The sequence below is a fragment of the Mauremys mutica genome, chromosome 4, assembly GCF_020497125.1.
Source record: "Mauremys mutica isolate MM-2020 ecotype Southern chromosome 4, ASM2049712v1, whole genome shotgun sequence".
In the NCBI taxonomy this organism is placed as follows: domain Eukaryota; kingdom Metazoa; phylum Chordata; order Testudines; family Geoemydidae; genus Mauremys; species Mauremys mutica.
Window position 1 is genome coordinate 129,285,947 of NC_059075.1, and position 20,840 is coordinate 129,306,786.

Genomic DNA, 20,840 nt, shown 5'->3' on the forward strand with positions numbered 1-20,840 from the left:
GGTCCTGCGCTGAAGTCCTGTCGGGGAGCTGTGATCATTACACTCTTATGCCAGTGCCAGGTAACCTAGGGGACAGTACACGAGCGAGTGGCAGGATTCCCACTCGGTTTGGGACGGCTCAACATGGCCGGTTTGGGGCTTACTTTGGTGCAGAGAGCAGCCTCCACCTCCTCCATGGTGTGTGCTGGAGGCAGGGAGAAGATGCTGGAGAAGCAGGTGGCGAGCAGGCTGGGTCGTGTCAGGACCAGCCACGGTAGCTTCATTTTGCTAAGAGAAGAGACACATGCGGATTTGGGGTCTGAGGCAGGACTGATGTGCTAATATTGCCCTCAGGCTCCCAGGACATGGAAACACCTGCGGGGGCTCCAGCTGGCAGGTGGCAGATGAGAACAGGCCGGGGGGTGTGTGTGGAAGGAGTTGGTGCTGCCTTCTCTCATACCAGCAGGCAGGGACTTAGTGTAGCCTGCAGCTGTCTGCTGTGACCCCACCAGCACTCACCGGCTGGGGCAGAGATCGCTGCGCTTCACCGAGAAACAACATCCTGCAAATGGCATGGACGGGAGACTAGAGCCTGCTGGCACCAAAGCGCCTCTGAACCCAGTGGCCACAGTGCAGAGGAGCCTGCCAGTCCTGCCCCGCTGGGGGCAGGAGACCCTCCCACCACAGCCGTCTGCACTGCGGCTGCACAGTCCAGGCCAGCAGAGAGATGCTGCATCAGCCCACAGCCGGGCAGAACCGAAGCAGGGATCTAAGCCCTGCCCCTGCCCATTGCTCTCAGCCTGCTGGACAGGGCACACAGCTGTGTGCAGGGGGGCAGGAAGGTGGGGACAGCCCAGACAGCATTAACCTCTTCACCCCCACTGCCAGAGCATGGCCCCAGCACATGCAATGAGGTGCCAGGTGACTACTTGAGCTGCCCCTGCAGGACAGAGCCGCGCCCCTCGTGGCAGGCGGCAGCCAGTGAGGAACAGCTACGCCCAGTGCTGACGCAAATCCCGCCCCCTCTCACCCCCGCAGAGACGCGATCATGGCCAATGCCGTCGCCTGCCCCGTTGTCAGGAAGCCAGTGCGCAGTGGGGAGAGTTGCTCCAGCTCCTGCCCCACCTCTCCTTCCCATTCCTGGGGAACTAATTGAGCCAACAGCGAGAGCCCAGCTCCAGCCCGCAGCATCCATCACCTTCCAGACGCCTGATGGGCAGGCTTCTGGGAAGCTCAGAGCAGGGCACTAGCGGCACTGAGAGAGAGCCCCCCATGGCACAGGCAGTGCCAAGTGCCAGGGCTCAGCCTGCCCAGCCTCTCAGCCACTGGGAGTCGCTGAGCTGCCAGTGTGACGCAGCTGGCACTGACTCCAATCGCTCCGCTCCAGCAGCACCTAACTGCCCCTCTCCCCTCAGAGGGGACCGGTCCTGCCTTCCACGCCCCCTCCACCATATCTTCATAAGGCCACGTGGAGAGGTCACCAGGCACCGAAGGATCCTCCACCACCTACCCACTGGTGCCAGTCCACATGCACCAGCACCATCATCTGGTGCCACATTTCCTGGGGGAATCAGAAAATGGGGGAGGAGCAGAGGGGGGAATGCCCTGGAAAACTGGCCATGCCAAGTGGCTGGCATGTCTGGCTGCATGTAGCACTGGCTGGGGCTGGGCCGGGCAGGCTGGGTACCTCAGCTTCATGATGGCGAGCATTGCTTGCTGACGCATCACGCCGGTCAGGGAGTCGACGGACTCGTGATCAATCAGCTCCTGAGGAGACAATGTGGGGAAATGCCAGCTGGGCTCCAAGCTCCTGCAAGGCTCCGACAGGGGAGCAAAGCGCAGGGCCTGCAACACGTGGGCTCAGCAGCCAGGTCGTCCTACTGCAGGCTTGATGGTGTGCAGGGCTCCAGCCAGGGAGCGCAGTGCAGGGCCTGTGCTCAGTGTCCCAGTGTCACGTGCCAGTGCTCTGCAAAGACTCCATCAGCATTAGCACCCAAGGACTCCACCTGAGATCAGGCCCCCTTGTGCCCGGTGCTGCACACACACAGTGAGAGCCAGTCCCTGCCCCAGAGAGCTCACGAGCTAACTAGACGAGACAAGGCATGGGAAGGAAATTGAGGCACAGAGGGGGAAGTGACTTGCCCAAGGTCTTACTGCAGAACTGGGAGTAGAACCCCGGTGTGCTGAGCCCAGCCCACGCTGTCCCACGTTCAGGGAAGGGAGGTTAGCTCTGGAAAGCTTTCTGCAGCGCTGGAGAGCAAAGACTTTCCAAATCTACGGAGCAGATTTGTTGCTAGTTCCCTAGCAGGCACTGACTGTGGAGTGTTGGAGCTCTGGGCAGGGAGACTGGCGTACACAGAGCGACCCGGTGACTTGGGAAGCTGGGTGCAAGGGAACAATCTACGTTTCAATACAGTTATATGTTTAGGAACAAAGACGGCAGGTCACACCCACAGCATGTGGGGCTCTAACCTGGGAAGCGGTGACTCTGGAAAAGACTTGGCAGTCATGGTAATCAGCTGCCCATGAGCGCCCAGTGCGAAGTTGGGGCCAAAAGGGTTAATGCCATCCCGGGATGTACAAACAGGGCAATCTCCAGTTGTTAGAGAGGTTATTTTCCCTCTGTATTTGGCACTGGTGCGACCGCTGCTGGGATCCTGTGTCCGGGTCCGGTGCCCACAATTCAAGGAGAATGTTGATAAATTGGAGGGGGGTCAGAGAACAGCCCCAAGAGTGACTGAAGGACTGGGAAACATGCCTGATAGTGAGAGACTCAAGGAGCTCAATCAGTTCAGCTTAACAAAGAGAAAGTTACAGGGTGACTTGATGACAGTCTGTAAGTACCTACAGGGGAAGCAAATACTGGATAATGGGCTCTTCAGTCTGACTCAATCCAATGATTGGCAGCTGAAGTTCGACAAATCTGCAAAGATCTCCAGGCCAGTCACTAAACCCGCCAAGTAACACAGCCCCAGTGTGTGTTTTACTCACCTTTATCTTCTCCACTAGCAGGGCTTTGCCCATAAAAGCAGGCAGGCTGCTGAGGGTGCTGATGGAATCCAAGAACTTGAGTTTCTTGGCCTCGTCCTACGCCCCGCAGAGATTAGACACAAACAGGAAGGTTAGCGTGGAAAGGAGCTGCCAGTGGGAGAGATGTCAGAAAGCTTCCCCCCAGTGCTGCTCAGGCTTTGATATCCCAAATGGCAGAAGGCCATTCATCTGGCAACAGGAGTGACTATCTGGGCAGGGCAGGGCAGGGCAGCTCTGTATGAAACCGGACCAGAGAGGGAGCAGATCTCACGGGGTAGGTGTCCAGAGAGGAACTGCAACATGGCAGCTAAGCAGCCAGACAGTGTTAGTAGGGGCTTGACAGAGTGGGAGGAACATCTGGGTGGGACACCCTGACACCCCAATATTCGCCACTGTCATGTCATTAGGATATGGTTTGTACAAAGTACATATTGTAAGGTATTGTAAAAGTCTTTATCTGCTAGACATTAATGTCTCGTTGGATTGTATGTGCTATCGCTGTATGTGCAGTTATGAAGTTCAGCTATGTATGTGTTCCTGAAACACGTTGTGAGGTTCAAAACAGCCTATCAGATACAACAGTAAAAATGCCAAACAATGGCTTCTTGAGGAAATGCACACAAACAGCATAGAAACCTCTTCGAGATAACGCTACACAGTGGGAACTGTTGGACCCAGGTCGCAGCAAAAGAGTTTTCCAGCAGGTGGGAAGAGGAGATAAAAGGGGAACAATGACATCGGGGGGACCTCACGCTCCCTGCAATAAGACACCTGGAAACACCTGAGGGACAAAGATTGAACTATGAGAAGTGATGGTCTCAGGCTGGAGAGAGATTCCTAACCTGTGTAAGAAAACCTGGGAAATCCAAGCTGCACAGCAAAGAATCTTAAGAATCTGCCAGCCTGAGAATTTGCTAGTGTAGATCCTATCTATCGAGTGTGGAAAGCTTAGTTTGCATGTTGTGTTTATTTACTAAGGTAATCTGCTTTGTTCTGTTTGCTATCTCTTAGAACCACTTAAAATCTACCTCTTGTAGTTAAGAATCTTATTTCTTGTTTGTACCATAACCCAGTGTGTACAATTAGTAACTGGGGGGACGGGCAAAGAGTTGTGCATGCCTCTCTCTACATCAAGGGAGGAGGCAAATTTCATAAAACCTTTGGGTCTGTACTCCAAAGGAGGTGGGCACCAGAGTACTGGGACAAGCCCCTTCAGCTGAGTCTTCCCAGAGCTGATCTCAGGGTCTGTGTCTTTCTGCAGCTGGGCGTGGCCCTGCCTGAGTGTATGGCTGAAAGTGGCTTGTGAGCCGAGCCCAGGGCCGCCCACAGGATTCGGGGGGCTGGGGCAAAGCAATTTCAGGAGCCCCTTCCATAAAAAAATAGTTGCAATACTATAGTATCATGTATTTGGAAATGTAAAAAATAACCAGTGAAATACATTCAAAAATTAATTTTTAATAATTTGAAAATACACCTCTACCTCGATATAACGCTGTCCTGTGGAGCCAAAAAGTCTTACCGCATTATAGGTGAAACCGCATTATATCGAACTTGCTTTGATCCACTGGAGTGCGCAGCCCCACCCCCCGCAGAGCACTGCTTTACCGCGTTACATCCGAATTCGTGTTCTATTGGGTAGTGTTATATCGGGGTAGAGGTATACACGAAATACATGATTTTAAAACATTAAATGCTTTAATGTGTGTGTCATAACTATAAAGGGAAGGGAACTGCCCTCCTGTGTACAATACTATAAAATCCCTCCTCGGCAGAGACACTAAAATCCTTTTACCTGTAAAGGGTTAAGAAGCTCAGGTAACCTGGCTGACACCTGACCCAAAGGACCAATAAGGAGAACAAGATACTTTCAAATCTTGGCGGCGGGGAGGAGGCTTTTGTTTGTGCCCTTTGTTTTGGTGGTGTTCGCTCTTTGGACTAAGAGGGACCGGACATCAATCCATGCTCTCCAAATCTTTCTGAACAAGTCTCTCATATTTCAAACTTGTAAGTAACAGCCAGGCAAGGCGTGTTAGATTTAACTTTGTTTTCTCAACTTGTAAATGTTCCTTTTTGCTAAGAGGATTTACTTCTGTTTGCTGTAACTTTGAACCTAAGGCTAGAGGAGGTTCTTCTGGGCTCTATGAATCTGATTACCCTGTAAAGTTATTTTCCATCCTGATTTTACAGAGATTAGTTTTACCTTTCTTTCTTTAATTAAAAGCCTTCTTTTTAAGAACCTTATTGATTTTTCCTTGTTTTAAGATCCAAGGGGATTGGATCTGGACTCACCAGGAATTGGTGGGGGAAAGAAGGGGGGATGGTTAAATTCTCCTTGTGTTAAGATCCAAGGGGTTGCATTGGTGTTCACCAGGGACTTGGTGAAGAAGTCTCTCAAGACTATCTAGGGAAGGGAGTTAGTATTTAGGAGTGGTGGCAGCAAAATCAGATCTAAGCTGGTAGTTAAGCTTAGAGGTGTTCATGCAGGTCCCCACATCTGTACCCTAAAGTTCAGAGTGGGGAAGGAACCTTGACAGTATGTATACATTTGCAATTACATAATGGGCTGTCGCTGGGTGATGGTGATGGTTGGTGCCAATGGGCTGGCGCTGCCTGGGGGTGGCGCTGCTGTTGCCCAGGGCTGGGTGAGGAGCTGGGCTCAGGGCTGGGGGCGTGTCAGGAGGGTGTCCAGCTCAGAGGGGCTTACCATGCTGCTTACTCCCACCTCCCCCCTCTCCCAGAGCCTCAGAGCGCGCCGCGTCCAGGAGCTTTCCTGGCCCCTGGACAGCACTGCAGCAGCCTGGCTCCATCGGGACCTGAGCTCACAGCCCCGCCCCCTTACCATGCGGCTCTGAGCGGGAGGTGCTCAGGCCCCGCCCCCTTACCATGGGGCTCTGAGCAGGAGGCGCTCAGGCCCCGCCCCCTTACCATGGGGCTCTGAGCAGGAGGCGCTCAGGCCCCACCCTCTTACCATGTGGTTCTGAGCAGGAGGTGCTCAGGCCATGCCTCCTTACCACGCAGCTCTGAGTGGGAGGAGCTCAGTCCCGCCCCCTTACCATGCGGCTCGAGCGGGAGGTGCTCAGGCCCCGCCCTCTTACCACATGGGTCCAAGTGGGAGGAGCTCAGGCCCCGCCCGAGCCACGCTGCTTTAGCTCTGTCCAGGGCCACTCCTGGAGGCGGTGCGCTGAGGTGCCGGGGGATGGGGGCAGGCGGAGGGAGCCTCCGATATTCTTGTGGGGCCTTTGCGTGGCCCGGGGCCTGGTGCAAATTGCCTCACTTGTCCCCCCTTCTGGGTGGCCCTGCGCAAGCCCAGCAAGACAAGGTAAAGGGGGCCCAGGCTGGCAGAACAGGCGGGCTCAGTGGTATCCCGGTACATCAGGTGGCACCTCAAAGGGGCTGGAAATTGAAAGTAGACAAATTCAAACTGGAAATGTACGTTTTTAACAAGGGGCGGCTCTAGGATTTCCGCCGCCCCAAGCAGGGTGGCACGCCGCGGGGGGGCGCTCTGGCAGTCGCCGGTCCCGTGGCTCCAGTGGACCTCCTGCAGACGTGCCTGCGGAGGGTCCGCTGCTCCTGCGGCTCCGGTGGAGCATCCGCAGGCATGCCTGCGGGAGGTGCACCGGAGCCGGCTGCCGCACTCCTGTGGAACGCCGCCCCAAGCGCGCGCTTGGCGCTGGGGTCTGGAGCCGGCCCTGTTTTTAACAGAGAAAGTAATAGACCATTGGAACAACTGGGAAGTGGCATGGTGGGTGACCTTTTGTAACTCAAGGCAGGACATTTTTAAGATGCTTTAGTTTAAACAGGAATTATTTGGCGGCTGGTCACTGGCCTGTGTTATACAGGAGGTCACAGTGGTCCCATCTGGCCTTAGAATCCATGCATCTTCCGGAGAAGGGCGGATGGTGCATGTGGACAGGGCACTAGCTGACAGGTCAGAGGAGGGCTCTTAGTACCTGTTCATTGCTCGTGAGAAAGGCGTTGATGTACTCCAGGGCCTCTTTCTCCTCCGAGTCTGGCCTCATAAAGCAGGAGGCGTTACAAGGGGATGGTGAATCTGATCAAAGACAGAGCAGTGGTAATACCTGGGTCTTCCATGCTGCAGGCTGGGTGACAGAGATCTTAGAGAAAACCCTTACCTCTCACTTCCGCCCCAGCAGGGGAGCAGCCCCGATGTACAGCAGGGTCTGGCACAGCGGTTCCTGGCTTCCCCACCTCTTTGCTGCCCAGCCCAGCAAAGATCCAGTCAGAGCCCTGGTTCCCAACAGCCAACCCACTTCCCCGCCCACCATGCAGGCTCAGTCTGGGGACTTGGGGAGCGTCACATCTGGAAGGAGGGATGATGTCAGGCCATGAGTGGTGTCCCAACTCTCCAGGCCATTGCTGGAGGGGGCAGAGGGACTGGCAGTGAATTGCTCTGGTCCTCGTGTAGGAGAGGGAACAGTTGCCCAGTCTGTGTGAGATATGGGTACCCAGAGCCTGCCCGTTCTGCTTGTTCTGACTGCCTCTCCTGCCACCAACAGCCAGCCAGAGCCATCAGATGTAACCTGGGCAGGCACTGAGCTCCCATCATCAACACTCCCCCACAAATGCCCTGTGCTGGGACATGCAACAAAGGAGCCAGCAGATGGGGCTGCAACACCAGAGGGCATCTTATGCTCTGGCCGGCGCCCTGCCATCCTAAGCTTTAACAACCCACCCTGCACTGAGCATCCCCTTCAACGGGTGGAAAATATCCTCCAACCCTGCAGCGTGACAGATCAGGGTGGGCGATTCAGTCAGTATCCACCTCATGCTTCGGCCGCCGTTTCTAATGCCCCAATCAGCTCTAGAGGCTGCAGCTGCTGCCAGCAGGAGGGGCCATTCCCCCCTGCCGGGGTTTTCCTGTCTCTCCATCTCATGGCAGCTCAGAGCAATACAAGGTCTATGGAGTCTTCTCCCCCAGTGACACACTGGTCCTGCCACCCAACCCCCAGAGGAGCCATGGCCCCGGCCATTTCTGCAGCCCCCTCTGCCCACCCAGGAGGTACCCACTCACCGGCACGGAAGGGCTGAGGCACACACAGCTCCTGCTTCTGCTGTGGGCTCTTTTGCCAACTCTTCCGTTGGGGAGGTTTCGTCTCCTCACAGGCACCGATGGGCTTTGAGGGGTCCTTGGGGGCTTCTTCAGCCATCCTGCAAGAAGCCAGGACAAGGCATTGCTTGTGAGTGACGAGAGGCGACTGCCCCGTTCAGCATCAGGACCAGCCCAATTATTTCTGTTCCACCAGCGCCTACAGATGCCAGCTGAGATCAGGGCCCTGTTGCACCAGGTGCTGCAGACACCCAGCCAGTCAGCAGGACAAGCAGGATTAGAACCCAGGTCTCCGGATGCCCAGGCCAGCACCCCATCCCGCAGGCCAAACGGCCTCCCCAGGTCACTCCCACCTCTCCTTCTGCTGGTTCACAAGCTGCACAGCAGACAGGCTGGATCCAGCCACTCAGGATTCTTCCTGCCCAGGGAAATTACCCTAATTACCCTGTATCAGAGGGGTAGCCGTGTTAGTCTGGATCTGTAAAAGCAACAAAGAATCCTGTGGCACCTTATAGACTAACAGACGTTTTGTAGCATGAGCTTTCGTGGGTGAATACCCACTTCTTCAGATGTTCTTCAGATAATTACCCTAATTCCCTTCCCCCAGGAATATTGGGGCCATGGCAGTTCCCAGGTGGGTTCCCAGGTGGGTGAGGCCAGGGGGGTGGGGCAGCTGGGGCGGGCTCGTGAGCAGCAGGAGTTGCTCACACACCCCCGTGAAAGGGCAGGAGCAGAAGGTGGGAGAGCGGCAGGGAGGCTGGTACCTTCTCTTCCAACCTGCCCAACATCAATTGAATTTATCCTGACCGCCCCCCTGCGGGGCAGGGCCTGGCTGCTACCCTCACTGAACAGACAGAGAACTGTGGCACAGAGGGAATAAGGGACTTGCCCAAGGCTACGCAGACTATCTCTGGCAGAGCTGGGAAATGGCCATGGGTCTCCTGGGTCCCAGGCTGGCACCTTCTCTTCCAACCTCCTGCCCCCTTTGTCCCTGGTTCAGTGTGAGCTGTGGGAGCTCTCTGGGGCACAGGAGCTGGCTGGTGCTCAGATGGAACAACGTTGCCTATTGCACAGATCTTGCTTTTCCCGAACATTGAATCTGCTGCTACAGCCATACCAGCGCCCACCAGGATCCTTGCAGCTGGTCAGTGCTAAGTTATGAACTGTGCTAGGTAGGGAAGACGAAATAGATCTTCCATCACTAGCACAGCTCTGTGTTACTGTGGACTCACTGCGGGCTCAACCCAACCAGCCCTCCTCACAAGGAGCCTGTAAATCCTCCAGCCCTGCTGTTCTCCTTTGTATTTCTGTATTGCCCAGAGGGCTCAGTCCGGGACCAGGGCCCCGCGGTGCTAGACATTGTACAGACACAGCCCGATTCCCCCCACGCTGCGTCTCCTGAATGGGGACTGGAGGGAGACCAGGACTGGAGTAGGACTAGGAACAAGGCTGGAGCAGGCTCAGACTGTTGCCTTTGTCAGGCAGGAGCAAGTTCCTGGCCCTGGAGTCAGGGCCGGCTTTAGGCCAATTCCACCAATACCCCTGAATCGGGCCCCGCGCCTAAGAGGGCCCCGTGCCCAGTGGCAGAGCCGCTGCGGGGTGGGGCAAGTGGCTGAGAATCCCTTCCTTGGCTAGAGGCTCCTTTTAAATTTTTACTCACCCGGCAGCGCTCTGGATCCTCAGCGGCGGTTCCTTCACTTGCTCCGGGTCTTCAGCAGCACTTCAGCGGCAGGTCCTTCAGTGCCACTGAAGACCTGGAGCGAGTGAAGGACCCTCTGCTGAAGACTAGGAGCACCGCCCAGTGAGTACAAGCGCCACATGTTTTTTTTTTTTCACGTGTGTGGTTTTTTTTCTTTTCTTTTCTTTTTTTTTTTTAGTCATCCCTGCCGGGGCCCCGTCGAAACTGTTCGAATCGGGCCCTGCGCTTCCTAAAGCCGGCCCTGCCTGGAGTGATGTTGAGCAGACTGAGCTGCTGCTGTGAGACTGATATAGCTGCTCTGGGAGTCACAAGGCCAGTTCCTGGCTTGTGGATTGGCTGGAGCCCAGCACAGGAGGGACTCAGCCCCTTACAGATGGCTCCCAGGGCGCTTGGCTCCCGGCCCCGCTGGGTACTGACATGCCAGGTGCAGGGGGCGAGGTGCAGCGCCAGGGAGGAGATTGGGGAGGCAGGCGCACTGAGGTGGGGCTGAGCGGGCAGGTGCTGAGGAGCTGCGGCTGGCTGGCCAGCAGAGAGGAGGAGCAGCAGCTCGGCTCTGGAGGGCCCAGCTGCAGTTCCACACAGGGCGCTGCAATCATGTTTGTCACACCACACCTTTGGCTCAATACCATTGGGGTTTGGGCATTTTAGGGTTAACCTGTGGCTTCCCTTTGCAAAGTTCAGTTTTTTCTTTCCTCCTTGTCCTGCAGGATTAAACCCTGATTTCTCTTGCTTAACAGAATTCACTGGCTGATGGGGTGGGCTCTGTTTGCTAACAGCTATTAGCAAGTCTTTCTTCTCCCTGCCAGCCAGGTAATTTGCATTAACACAAACACTAGAAACGCAGGCAGTCTCAGCTGGAGCAGGAGGAACAGCAGCGGCTCGCAGACCTCTCCAAGAACAAGAAGCAGCAGCTTTTCCTGGGCTCCCTGGCAAGCCGGCTATGGCCTCGGTCGAAGCAGCAGTGACACTCTCCTGTGCAGCCCCACCCGCTTGTGGACCGTCAGAGCAGCGTGGTCTGGGGGGTGGGGTTCCAGCCATGGCATCTCATCTACAAGGCCTGCAGAACTGCCTTCAGACTTAGCCCGTTCCAGACCCGCTCTGCGGGGCGGAGAGCCGGCCGGCAGAGATTCCCACGCCGGCTCTGCGGTGGCCTAGTGGGGCCTGCGTGTCTGCAGAAAAATGGACTTATCTCAGTACAAATAAAGGGGGGTGGGGAGGGTCACTCCCTAATTAGCTTCTAGATCTCGCCCCCCTCTGTATCGTGTTTCCTTCAGACGAGAGAGAGGACCGTGCTGCTCCTGTTGGCGTGAATGGAACCGGTGGGACACACGCTTCAAATAAAGGGTCATCTTTCTTAAAAAACAAAAACAAACAAACAAAAAAAAACCTCCTTAGCTGCTATGGATTCCAAGGCTGGACTTTGTCTTACAGAGATACCACACAAATTCAAAGGGTCTGAGGCTGAGAGCTGGCTTGCTCTCCCCTGCATCTTTAAGAGTTCAGCCATAAAACTGTTCTGCTCTGGAACACCAGTAACCCAATCTGTCCTCAGACCCTGAAGCACAGACTGCTTACTCACAGATTCAGCATGGAGACATTCCTGTTCCAACACCATTGTCTTCCCAACACGCTGGCCACATTGTATCATGTCATTCAACGCCTAAAATAGCACACAATTTTTCACACTGAAAAAAACCCAACAGTAATCTAGCTAATAACAACAATAAAAATAAATTAAACTAATAATGAAATATATGTGTAGACTGTATATGAGATTATTACATGAAAAATGAAAATGAGCTTACTTTGGGATTTTACAAGGCACTTATATCATTTAAACACATTTGGTACCCTGAGTAATGATAACACTTCTTGCAAATCACATAACTAGGGAACCCACAGTCACCTTCCCTCACCCCATTGCAAAGACACAGGGGTTATTGCTGGCTGCCCTAGGGCTGCAGAAAACCTTATGGGCAAAACATATGGAAAGAAGGGGATCAATTTGTACAGAGGGTTGAAGGGGGACTCCCATAGTGCATTAATTAACACTTAATAAATACATCAAATACATAGTACAAAGATAAGAAGCTGTAATGACAAACTTTACTTCATGAGAAGCATCAGGGAAAGAAACCCAGAAGGAGTAATGGTAGGGGGAATCCTAGGGAGACCAAAGAGGCTGGTAGAGGGAGCAGGCAGAGAACAGGGGTAGAGACAGAGTTGCTGCAGGGTTGCCCCAGTTTTCTGCATCTCCTCCGGAAACACTGATCTCTATCACTATAGGAGGGAACAATAAATGGAATGCCCAGAAGAATGAATGATTTGAGGACAGTTTCCTGAAGGGACCCTTACCCATCTTTTCTAGCTTCAACATTTATATTTCTACTTAGGGTGCTTTGGCCCACAGAAATAAAAATCCGCACATCTTTCATGTGGTTTTGGACCAGTGGAAAAAACTAGGTACAATTCAAGTGACTTTTAAAATTGCCTATGAAACCGAGTTAACAAAATAAATGAGCTTATGAACAACTATAGTTTCAAGTGAAAAACTATAAATGGACTTCTTGTAAGTTTTCTTACAGGAAAAGCCACAAACTGTCTGGAAAGAAAGAGAAGACTGAATTACTTGCCTAAGTGAAATTAAATACCCAGAGAATTGCTGGGCCTGCAATGATGATGACAGGGGCTTGCTCACCTGTGGCTCCCCCTCCCTGGGCTGTTGAGGAACAGCCAGGGAGGTCTGCATCTGCAAGCAGGCACCCTGCTACAGATGGAGCTCCTATTAGCCCTGGTGGTTGGGAGCATTCCGGCCAATGGACTTGGGAGAAGGGGGAAGGCAAAGGGGGAGATTGTAGGGAGCAGAGGGGGAGGGGAGGTGTCACTGGAGGCAGAAGCGGAGGCTCTCTGGTGAGGGGTGATGGGGGCACAGGGGCCAGTGGGGGTCTTTTTGGGGAGCAGAGGGTTGTGTGGGTCTCTGTGGGGTGAGGAGGAGTGGTGGACAGAGCCAGCTGCAGCCCAGGTCTGCTCTGTGTGGGTTGCTATAGCCCCCCCAAGGAAACCCCCTCTGAACTTTGTATTTAACGTCATCCCCGGGTGCCCATTGCTGCTCCCCCACCCCCAGGGCCGCGTCTGTCTGACAGTGAGAGGCTCCTCCTGCTTTCTGCCTGCGGCTCCCTGCTGTGGAGGCGTGGCCAGGCAGCTCTGGCAACGCCCTCCACAGCTGCCATTGGCTGCTGTTCCCGGCCAATGGGCTGGCAGCAGGGTCAGGGCTGGTGTGGGAGGGGGACGGAGGCAACGTGCGGAGCTGCCCTGCCTGTGTCCAGACTCTCTGCAGGGCGCGGAGACGCGGGGGGGGCGGAGATCCGTTGGCGGGAGTCACCCCTGAGGTGAGGGGGCCCCGAAAGCATTTTTAAACCCCCACAAGTCTCTCTAGCTTGGGCCCCTGAATCGCTAACCATTTAAACATTAAAGCCAACTCTTTTAAGAAGGCAAATAACCCCATTTAAAAAAACAAAACTATTTTTTTTCCAGAATAAAAACAAAACTGCTTTTAAAAACCATTTTTGGCCCCTCCATTTTCGGGGAGGAGTAGGGTGACCAGACAGCAAGCGTGAAAAATCAGGGTGGGGGGTAACAGGAGCCTATATATGAAAAAGACCCCTAAATCAGGACTCTCCCTATAAAATTGGGACATCTGGTCACCCTAATCTCCCCTAACATTCACCTTTGTGATCTGGGGAGGAGGAATTAAGTTGTCTGCGTAACTGGGCTGCTTTTGGCTAATTTTTTTTTCTTTTAATTAAAGCATTTTTCTTTGGGAGCCTTACAGTATTAAACATTAAATCATCATACACAACAATCCTTAACGTTACTCTACCAATTCCCAAGTGTGGGGCCCCTTGCAGATATCAACGAATGTCTTGGGGATTGTTTGTTTGTTTTTTAAACATGTTTCTTTCATGCTTAAAATTTGGGGGCTGTTTTTGAAATAAAATGGGTGTATCACAACCATAGTAAGCACCCTACAAATACCCAGAGCTTTTACATGTTTGATTTTCTTTAGCGCAAACGCTTGTTCTAAAGTATTGTGGAGGTCTGTGAACCCTGGAAACATTTCAGTTTTGGGTTAGACCCATGTTTATTTTTGTAAATTATTATTTTAATGACTTTGAGTTGCTAGAAAGAGTGACCCATAGCATTCGACCAACCCCTAGGTTATATTTCAAGTGTCCATAGCTTTCAACCAACTCCTGGGGTCATATTTAAACTATCCAATAGAATTGAACCAACTCCTGGGTTATAGTTAAATTGTCTAATAGCTTCTGCTAACTCCTGAGGTTTTATTTCAGTTGCATATTAATCAAAGCTCACCATCCTCACTCACTCACCTCTCTTACTGTGGGCGTACACCCATCAAATTTAATTACTGATCACTTATACCATTAACCCCGATGGCAACAAGGGTGGTTTATCTCAGTCACTTTGGCTATGACCTGGGGTTGTGGTTAAAACCATTCAGTTCAACAGAGTGGGTCAGCTCTATTGTACTCAAACATATCTGAACCAGCCCTGTTTTTTTTAAATGGTAAACAGATTTTTAGGGAGGTTCCCCTCTCACGACTCTACAACATATATTTCAGCTTTTTTTTCTAAATGGGTATATTTTACACAAAGACAACAGATCACACTGTAATAAGATTGATGCCATTATTTAGTAAGGACAGAATGGCCAAAGAGTGACATTATGTATTATATATTTTCAAAGTTAAAAACAGGGAGCACACCTCCTCTTGCAGTCCAGCAGAAATTCAGTTCAAGATTGTCCTCTTTCAACAGAAACTGTCTCCAAAAAAACTGAGATTTTTACACCAGCCTAACTCTTTGTTTCAAACAGATTTCAAAAGTCTGTAGTTAGCAGGTAGATTCGATCATCACAACTCTGAATTAATAGATACTTACGGACTTTAGGCCCTCCTCCCCTAACATTCCCTTTTGTGATCTGGGCAGGGGGAATTAAGTTGTCTGCACAACTGGGCTGCTTTTGGCTAATTTTTTTTCTTGTCGTTAAAATACATTTTTCTTTGGGGCCTTCTTACAGTATTAAACATTAAATCACCATACACAACAATCCTTAACATTACTGTACCCATTCCCAAGTGTGGGGCCCCTTGCAGATATCAATGAATGTCTGGGGCTTGTTTGTTTTTTAAGCATCTTTCTTTCATGCTTAAAATTTGGGGGTTGTTGGGTGTATCACAACCATAGTAAGCACCCTACAAATACCCAGAGCTTTTACATGTTTGATTTCTTTAGCGCAAACGCTTGTTCTAAAGTATTGTGGAGGTTTGTGAACCCTTGAAACATTTCAGTTTTTGATTAGACCCTTGTTTATTTTGTAAATATATTATTTTAATGACTTTGAGTTGCTAGAAAGAGAGACCCATAGCGTTCAACCAACTCATGGGTTATATTTAAACCAGTGGTTCTCAAACTTTTGTACTGGTGACCCCTTTTCACATAGCAAGCCTCTGAGTGTGACCCCCCCCTTATAAATTAAAAACACTTTTTTATATATTTAACACTATTATAAATGCTGGAGGCGAAGCAGGGTTTGGGATGGAGGCTGGCAGCTCACGACCCCTGAAAGATCCCGATCCCCAGTTTGAGAACCCCTGATTTAAACTGTCCAATAGTGTTTAACTAACTCCTGGGGGTTAAACTGTCCAATAGAATTCTACCAACTCCTGGGGTTATAGTTAAACTGTCTACTAGATTACAACCAACTTAATCTGTCCAATAGCATCTGTGAACTTCAGAGGTTTTATTTCATTTCATATTAATCAAAGCTCACCATCCTCACCCAGTTCAACAGGGTGGGTCAGCTCTATTGTACTCAAACACGTCTAAACTATCCCTGTTTTTTTAAATTATAAACAGATTTTTAGGGTCCCCCCCCCATCATTCTACAACTTACATTTCAGCTTTTTGAGCTAGAGCTAGGCTCTCAAAACTATATATTTTTTTAATTTAAAAGACAGACAGCTCCTTGAAAACAAACCAAGATGGTCCTTTACAACTTTTAGTTCACTTAAGGGCCACTAAGACATTCTAACAGAAACACAGATAGTCACAAAGCCCTTTTCAATAGATTTTTTTTTTATTATTTACAGCTAGAGACCCAAACCCTTAATCACTCGACAGGGAGCCCTTCCATGAGGCCAGCTCTGAGCACGTAGTGCTGGGGCTGCAAGAGAACTGCAGACAAAGAAGGGTGTCGGTGGGGTCGGTGGCCTTCCTCATGTGCCCAGAGATTGGGTGATGAGAGACAGAAGGATGGGTGAGAGAATATCTTAGATTCACCCAAGACAAGCGCTGGAGCTTTCTGTGTTAGCTTCTCTCTCACCCACAGTCACTGGGCCACCAAAGACATTCCCTCCCCCACCTTGTCTCTCTCATGTGCTGGGCCTGACAGGGCTACACCAACGCTGCGGAAAGACATGGCGGAGGCTGTCTTTGCCCAGCCACGCCTGCCAGAGCCACGCAGGAAGCAGTTTACGCCAGGCAGCGCAGGGTGGAGAAGTAGCCGACTGACCCCTTGGCCAACAGCACAGAGGCTGCGGCCTGTTCCATGCAGGCGATTGGGAGCCGCGTCTCACCCACCAGGGAAGGCAATGTGGCCGTGTCCTGGGCCAGGGAGGGGAGCTGCTGCTGTGATCAGTTCTGGGCAGCACTCACCGGGCAAGCAGGCAGACGCCTTTGTGGTGTGTGTCGGACCTCATGAGCAGGTCCCAGCCGCCCTGCTTCAGGATGAAGGTGACCTGGTCCTTGTAGCCAGCACATCGAAGCAAAGCTTTCATGGCCTTCACCGCGAACCTGTGTGCAGAGCGAGCCTCTTGTTACTGAGCCCAGGCCAGGTCTTGCCGCATGCCTGCGGGCGACGGTGCAGAACCCAGGCTGGGTGTCGGGCTGGCGGTACCTGACGGGGCTGAGGGGTGTGGGCGTGTCCTCCTGGTTATGCTCCTTCTCGTGCGAAGCAGTGTACTGCACTGTGTAGGTGATGTGGAAGAGCAGAGGGATGTAAAGCTGAGGGAAGAGCTCTTTCACCTCCTGCCTGCAGGCCTGCTCCTGAAAGATCTCATACAGGGCTCTTGTGGCCTGCAGTAAGAACAGGAGACAGACATCGCTGCAGGGATTTCGTCCTTCCCACGCTCCCCCAGGGCACCTAGAGGGGTGGGGTGGGCTGGGGGCTAAGGCCTGGGATGCAGGGTTCAATTCCTAGCCTGTGTGACCTTGGCTAGAACCACAGAAGGGACTTTGGCCCATGCCCAGCTTCATGTGCCCTGCCGCCTAGTGGACTCACAGCCCTGGGTTAAGTGCCCAGGCTCTGTATACGCTCCAGAGGGAGAGTCAGTTGGGCCAATTGTTAAAGCGGGTGAAAGGGATGGCCTGGGTAATTTCAGGCCTGTCAGCCTGACATCGATCCCAGGCAAGATAATGGAGCAGCTGGTATAAGATTCAATTAATAAAGAATTAAAGAGGATAATTTATTTAATACAAATCAGCATGGGTGTATGGAAAATATTTCCTGCCAAGATAATTGTGATCAATTTTTCGATGAGATTACAAGTTTGGTAGATAAAGGAAATGGTATTGACATAATGTACGTAGACTTCTGTAAGGCGCTTGAGTTGGCGCTGCACTCCAGTTTGATCGGAAACCTAGAAGGATACAAGAATTACGGTCAAGACCATTGTGCTGTAATTCTCAAGTGTAGCCAAGGCCTTAGATAAAGTGAAAAGGAGGTAGGGCAGCTGTGTAACCAATCTGGTCTATCACTGACAGGAATTATCAATGCCTAGCATAACTTTCTCGACTATAATGGTCAGAAGTGCCAGCTGAGCTGAAACCTCTGCTCAGCTCCACGTGTGTGATTTCATGCAGCATGGCTGAGTGTGAGTGTGGATTTAGGCCTTGGCTACACTTAAGAGTTATATCGCAATAAAGCCACCAACTGCGCTGTAACTCACTCCCCGTCCACACTTGCAAGGCACATATAGCGCTGTATCTCCTTGGCTGCAGCGCTGCTTGTACTCCACCTCCCCGAGAGGAATAAAGAGGATTGCGCTGCTGCACTGGGGCACCACTGTAAACAGGGAATAACCTTAGTACGCAGTGTCGACTCACCCCACCCCCCTTTCTGGCTCAGGTTACAGGCTTAGGTACTGACCCTCACCTAAAGTCATCCCCTGCTCTCCCATCCGCCATGCAGACGTCCCAGTAAAACTAAACACCATTTCCAGGTCAATCCACCCCTCTCCCTACTGCGTCACAGGGCTATAGATAACAAAATGAAATTCACCAAAGACAAATGTGAAGTGCTACATTTAGAGAAGAAAAAGCAAATTCACAGATACAGAATGGGGGATAACCAGCTGAGAAGGATCTGGGAGCTGTGGTGGATCACAACCTCAGCACGAGTCAGCAATGCGATGCTATTGCAAAAAAACCAAATGCAATTTTAGGTTGCATTAACAGAGGTATAGCATGCAAGTCATGGGAGGCGATAGTACCACTCTATTCAGTGCTAGTTAGGCCTCAGCTGGAGTACGGTGTCCAGTTTTGGTCACCAATGTCTAGAAAGGTTGAGGAGAAACTGGAAAGGATCCAGAGGCGAGTCACAAAGGTGATTAGAGGGATGGAACACAAGCCATAAGAAAAAAAGGCTGAAGGAACTGGCTATGTTTTGTTTGGAAAAGAGGAGATTAAGGGGGGACTAGATAATGGTCTTCAGATATTTGGAAGACTGCCATAAAAAAAGATAGAGAAAAATTCTCTCTTGCCACAGAGGGCAGGACAAGAGGTGATGGGGTCAAACTACAGCACAGCAGATGTAGATTAAGCCTCAGGAAAAACTTCCTAACTGTAAGAACAGCAGGACAATGGGACAGATGCCTAGGGAGCTTGTGGAAACTCCTTCGCTGGAGGTTTTCAGAAGGAGGCTGGAGCCATCTGTCCAGGGTGGGTTAGAAACAAGAAGTCCTGCATTGTTGCAGGGGGCTGGACGAACTGACTTTGCGATCCCTCCAGGATCATATGCAGCATGTTCCTGGCCGTCACTGAGTCATGGACGCTGGAGTCTCTCATGCCGTTGATAGCAATGAGGAGGAAGTCCCTGCACTCGGACGGGTCGAAGTACTTCCTCCCCTCCACCCCTTTCCCACACCCCACTCCGGCCTCCAAACTCCCTCCCAGAGCCTGCACCCCAGGCCCCCTCCCCTCCCAAACTCCCTCCCAGAGCCTTAGGCAGGTGAGGGGCGGAGTATGGGGGGGGCAGAGTTTGGAGGGGCAGGCTCTGCTGAGCACCACCAAAATTTCTACAAACCTGCCGCCCCTGGCCATAGGTCAGCCCCATGCCCTAGTCACCCCTGGGCTGGGGCTGTTCTCACGACCCTCACCCACCGGTGAGGCTCACCTGAATGAAGAACGCCTATCGTCCCTGCAGTTGAGGATGGCCATGAGCTCATTGAAAATCCAGTTACGCTCCTGGAAACGGATCAAAACCATGGCCCTGGCATAGGAAACACAAACACCACATCATCGAGGTGGGCAAGGACTGATCCTCCATTTACAAAGCTAACTAGACTAGTGCCACAGGGACGCCTGCGGATGCTCCACCGAAGCCGCGGGACCAGCGAACCTTCCGCAGGCATGCCTGCGGGAGGTCCACCGGAGCCGCCTGCCGCCCTCCCAGCGACCGGCAGAGCGTCCCCAGCGGCATGCTGCCCCAAGCACGCACTTGGCGTGCTGGGGTCTGGAGCCGCCCCTGATGGCTGAATGCTTGAGGATGCAGGGGGAAGCAAGCGAACGCTCACCCTCAGACTCTTTGGATTTGTGTGGCCTACATGCTAGAGACCCAAACCCTTAATCACTCGACAGGGAGCCCTTCCACGAGGCCAGCTCTGAGCACGCAGCGCTGGGGTTGCAAGAGAACTGCAGACAAAGAAGGGCGTCGGTGGGGTCGGTGGCCTTCCTCATGTGCCCAGATATTGGGTGATGAGAGACAGAAGGTGGGTGAGGGAATATCTTAGGTTGACCCAAGACAAGCATTGGAGTTTTCTGTGTTAGCTTCTCTCTCTCACTCACAGACACTGGGCCAAATAAGACATTCCCTCCCCCACCTTGTCTCTCTCATGTCCAGGGCCTGACAGGGCTACACCAACGCTGCGGAGAGACATGGCGGAGGCTGTCTTTGCCCAGCCACGCCTGCCAGAGCCACGCAGGAAGCGGTTTACTGCCAGGCAGCGCAGGGTGGAGAAGTAGTCGACTGACCCCTCGGTTAACAGCACAGAGGCTGCGGCCTATTCCACGCAGGTGATTGGGAGCCGCGTCTCACCCAGCAGGGAAGGCAATGTGTCCGTATCCTAGGCCCAGGGAGGGGAGCTGCTGCTGTGGTCAGTTCTGGGCAGCAGCCCAAGGGACAAGACACTCACCGGGCAAGCAGGCATAGGCCTTTGTGGTGCGTATCGGAACTCATGAGCACGTCCCAGTCGTGCAGCTTCTGGACGAAGGTGACCTGGTCCCCGTAGCCAGCGCATTGAAGCAAGGATTTCATGGCCTTCACCGCGCACCTGTGTGCAGAGCGAGTCTCTTGTTACTGAGCGAGCCCATGCCAGGCAGCAAATACAGTGCAATAGGAACTTGACACCCCCAATCTTTCTCAGCTGCTCATCCACATTGTTCTTTCTTGGTTTCAGGTAACCGGCTGTAAAACGTATAGAGTTTGTCAACAATTTCCAAGTGATTTACAGCTCTTACTTCACTCAATGTTTCAGCAGCTGCCAAATCCAACCTGTGATTCACACACTACCTCGCTAGAACAATTGGGTACTTCTTCACAATACAGCTCACTATGCCAGAGTTCTTGCCAAGCATAACACTAGCACCATCACTCGCAAATGCTACAAGAGTAATTGTAATCAGAATTTAATTTATTGAGGCATTTCAGCTCATAATCTACAGTGCCTGAAGCCGTCTGATGTGGAAATGCAATCAGATCAAGAA

General features: G+C 52.2%; 1 protein-coding gene across 10 annotated transcripts in view; it reads right to left on the bottom strand.

Annotated features, from left to right (window-relative positions):
* Positions 1 to 20,840, bottom strand: part of LOC123369347 (maestro heat-like repeat-containing protein family member 7) — a 172,383-nt gene that overhangs the window by 54,213 nt on the left and 97,330 nt on the right. For 7 of the 10 annotated variants that reach the window (XM_045014846.1, XM_045014848.1, XM_045014847.1 and 4 more), the window contains exons 3-7: positions 8,042 to 8,178; positions 6,960 to 7,060; positions 2,971 to 3,066; positions 1,667 to 1,746; positions 144 to 267 (exon numbers count right to left, since the gene is read on the bottom strand). In XM_045014846.1, coding sequence (XP_044870781.1) covers positions 144 to 267; positions 1,667 to 1,746; positions 2,971 to 3,066; positions 6,960 to 7,060; positions 8,042 to 8,178 — 538 coding nt within the window. Of the gene's footprint in view, positions 1 to 143; positions 268 to 1,666; positions 1,747 to 2,970; positions 3,067 to 6,959; positions 7,061 to 8,041; positions 8,179 to 10,607; positions 11,203 to 11,355; positions 11,410 to 20,840 lie in introns of those variants that run through there. The other 3 variants (XM_045014845.1, XM_045014852.1, XM_045014851.1) reach the window with 3 other exon arrangements.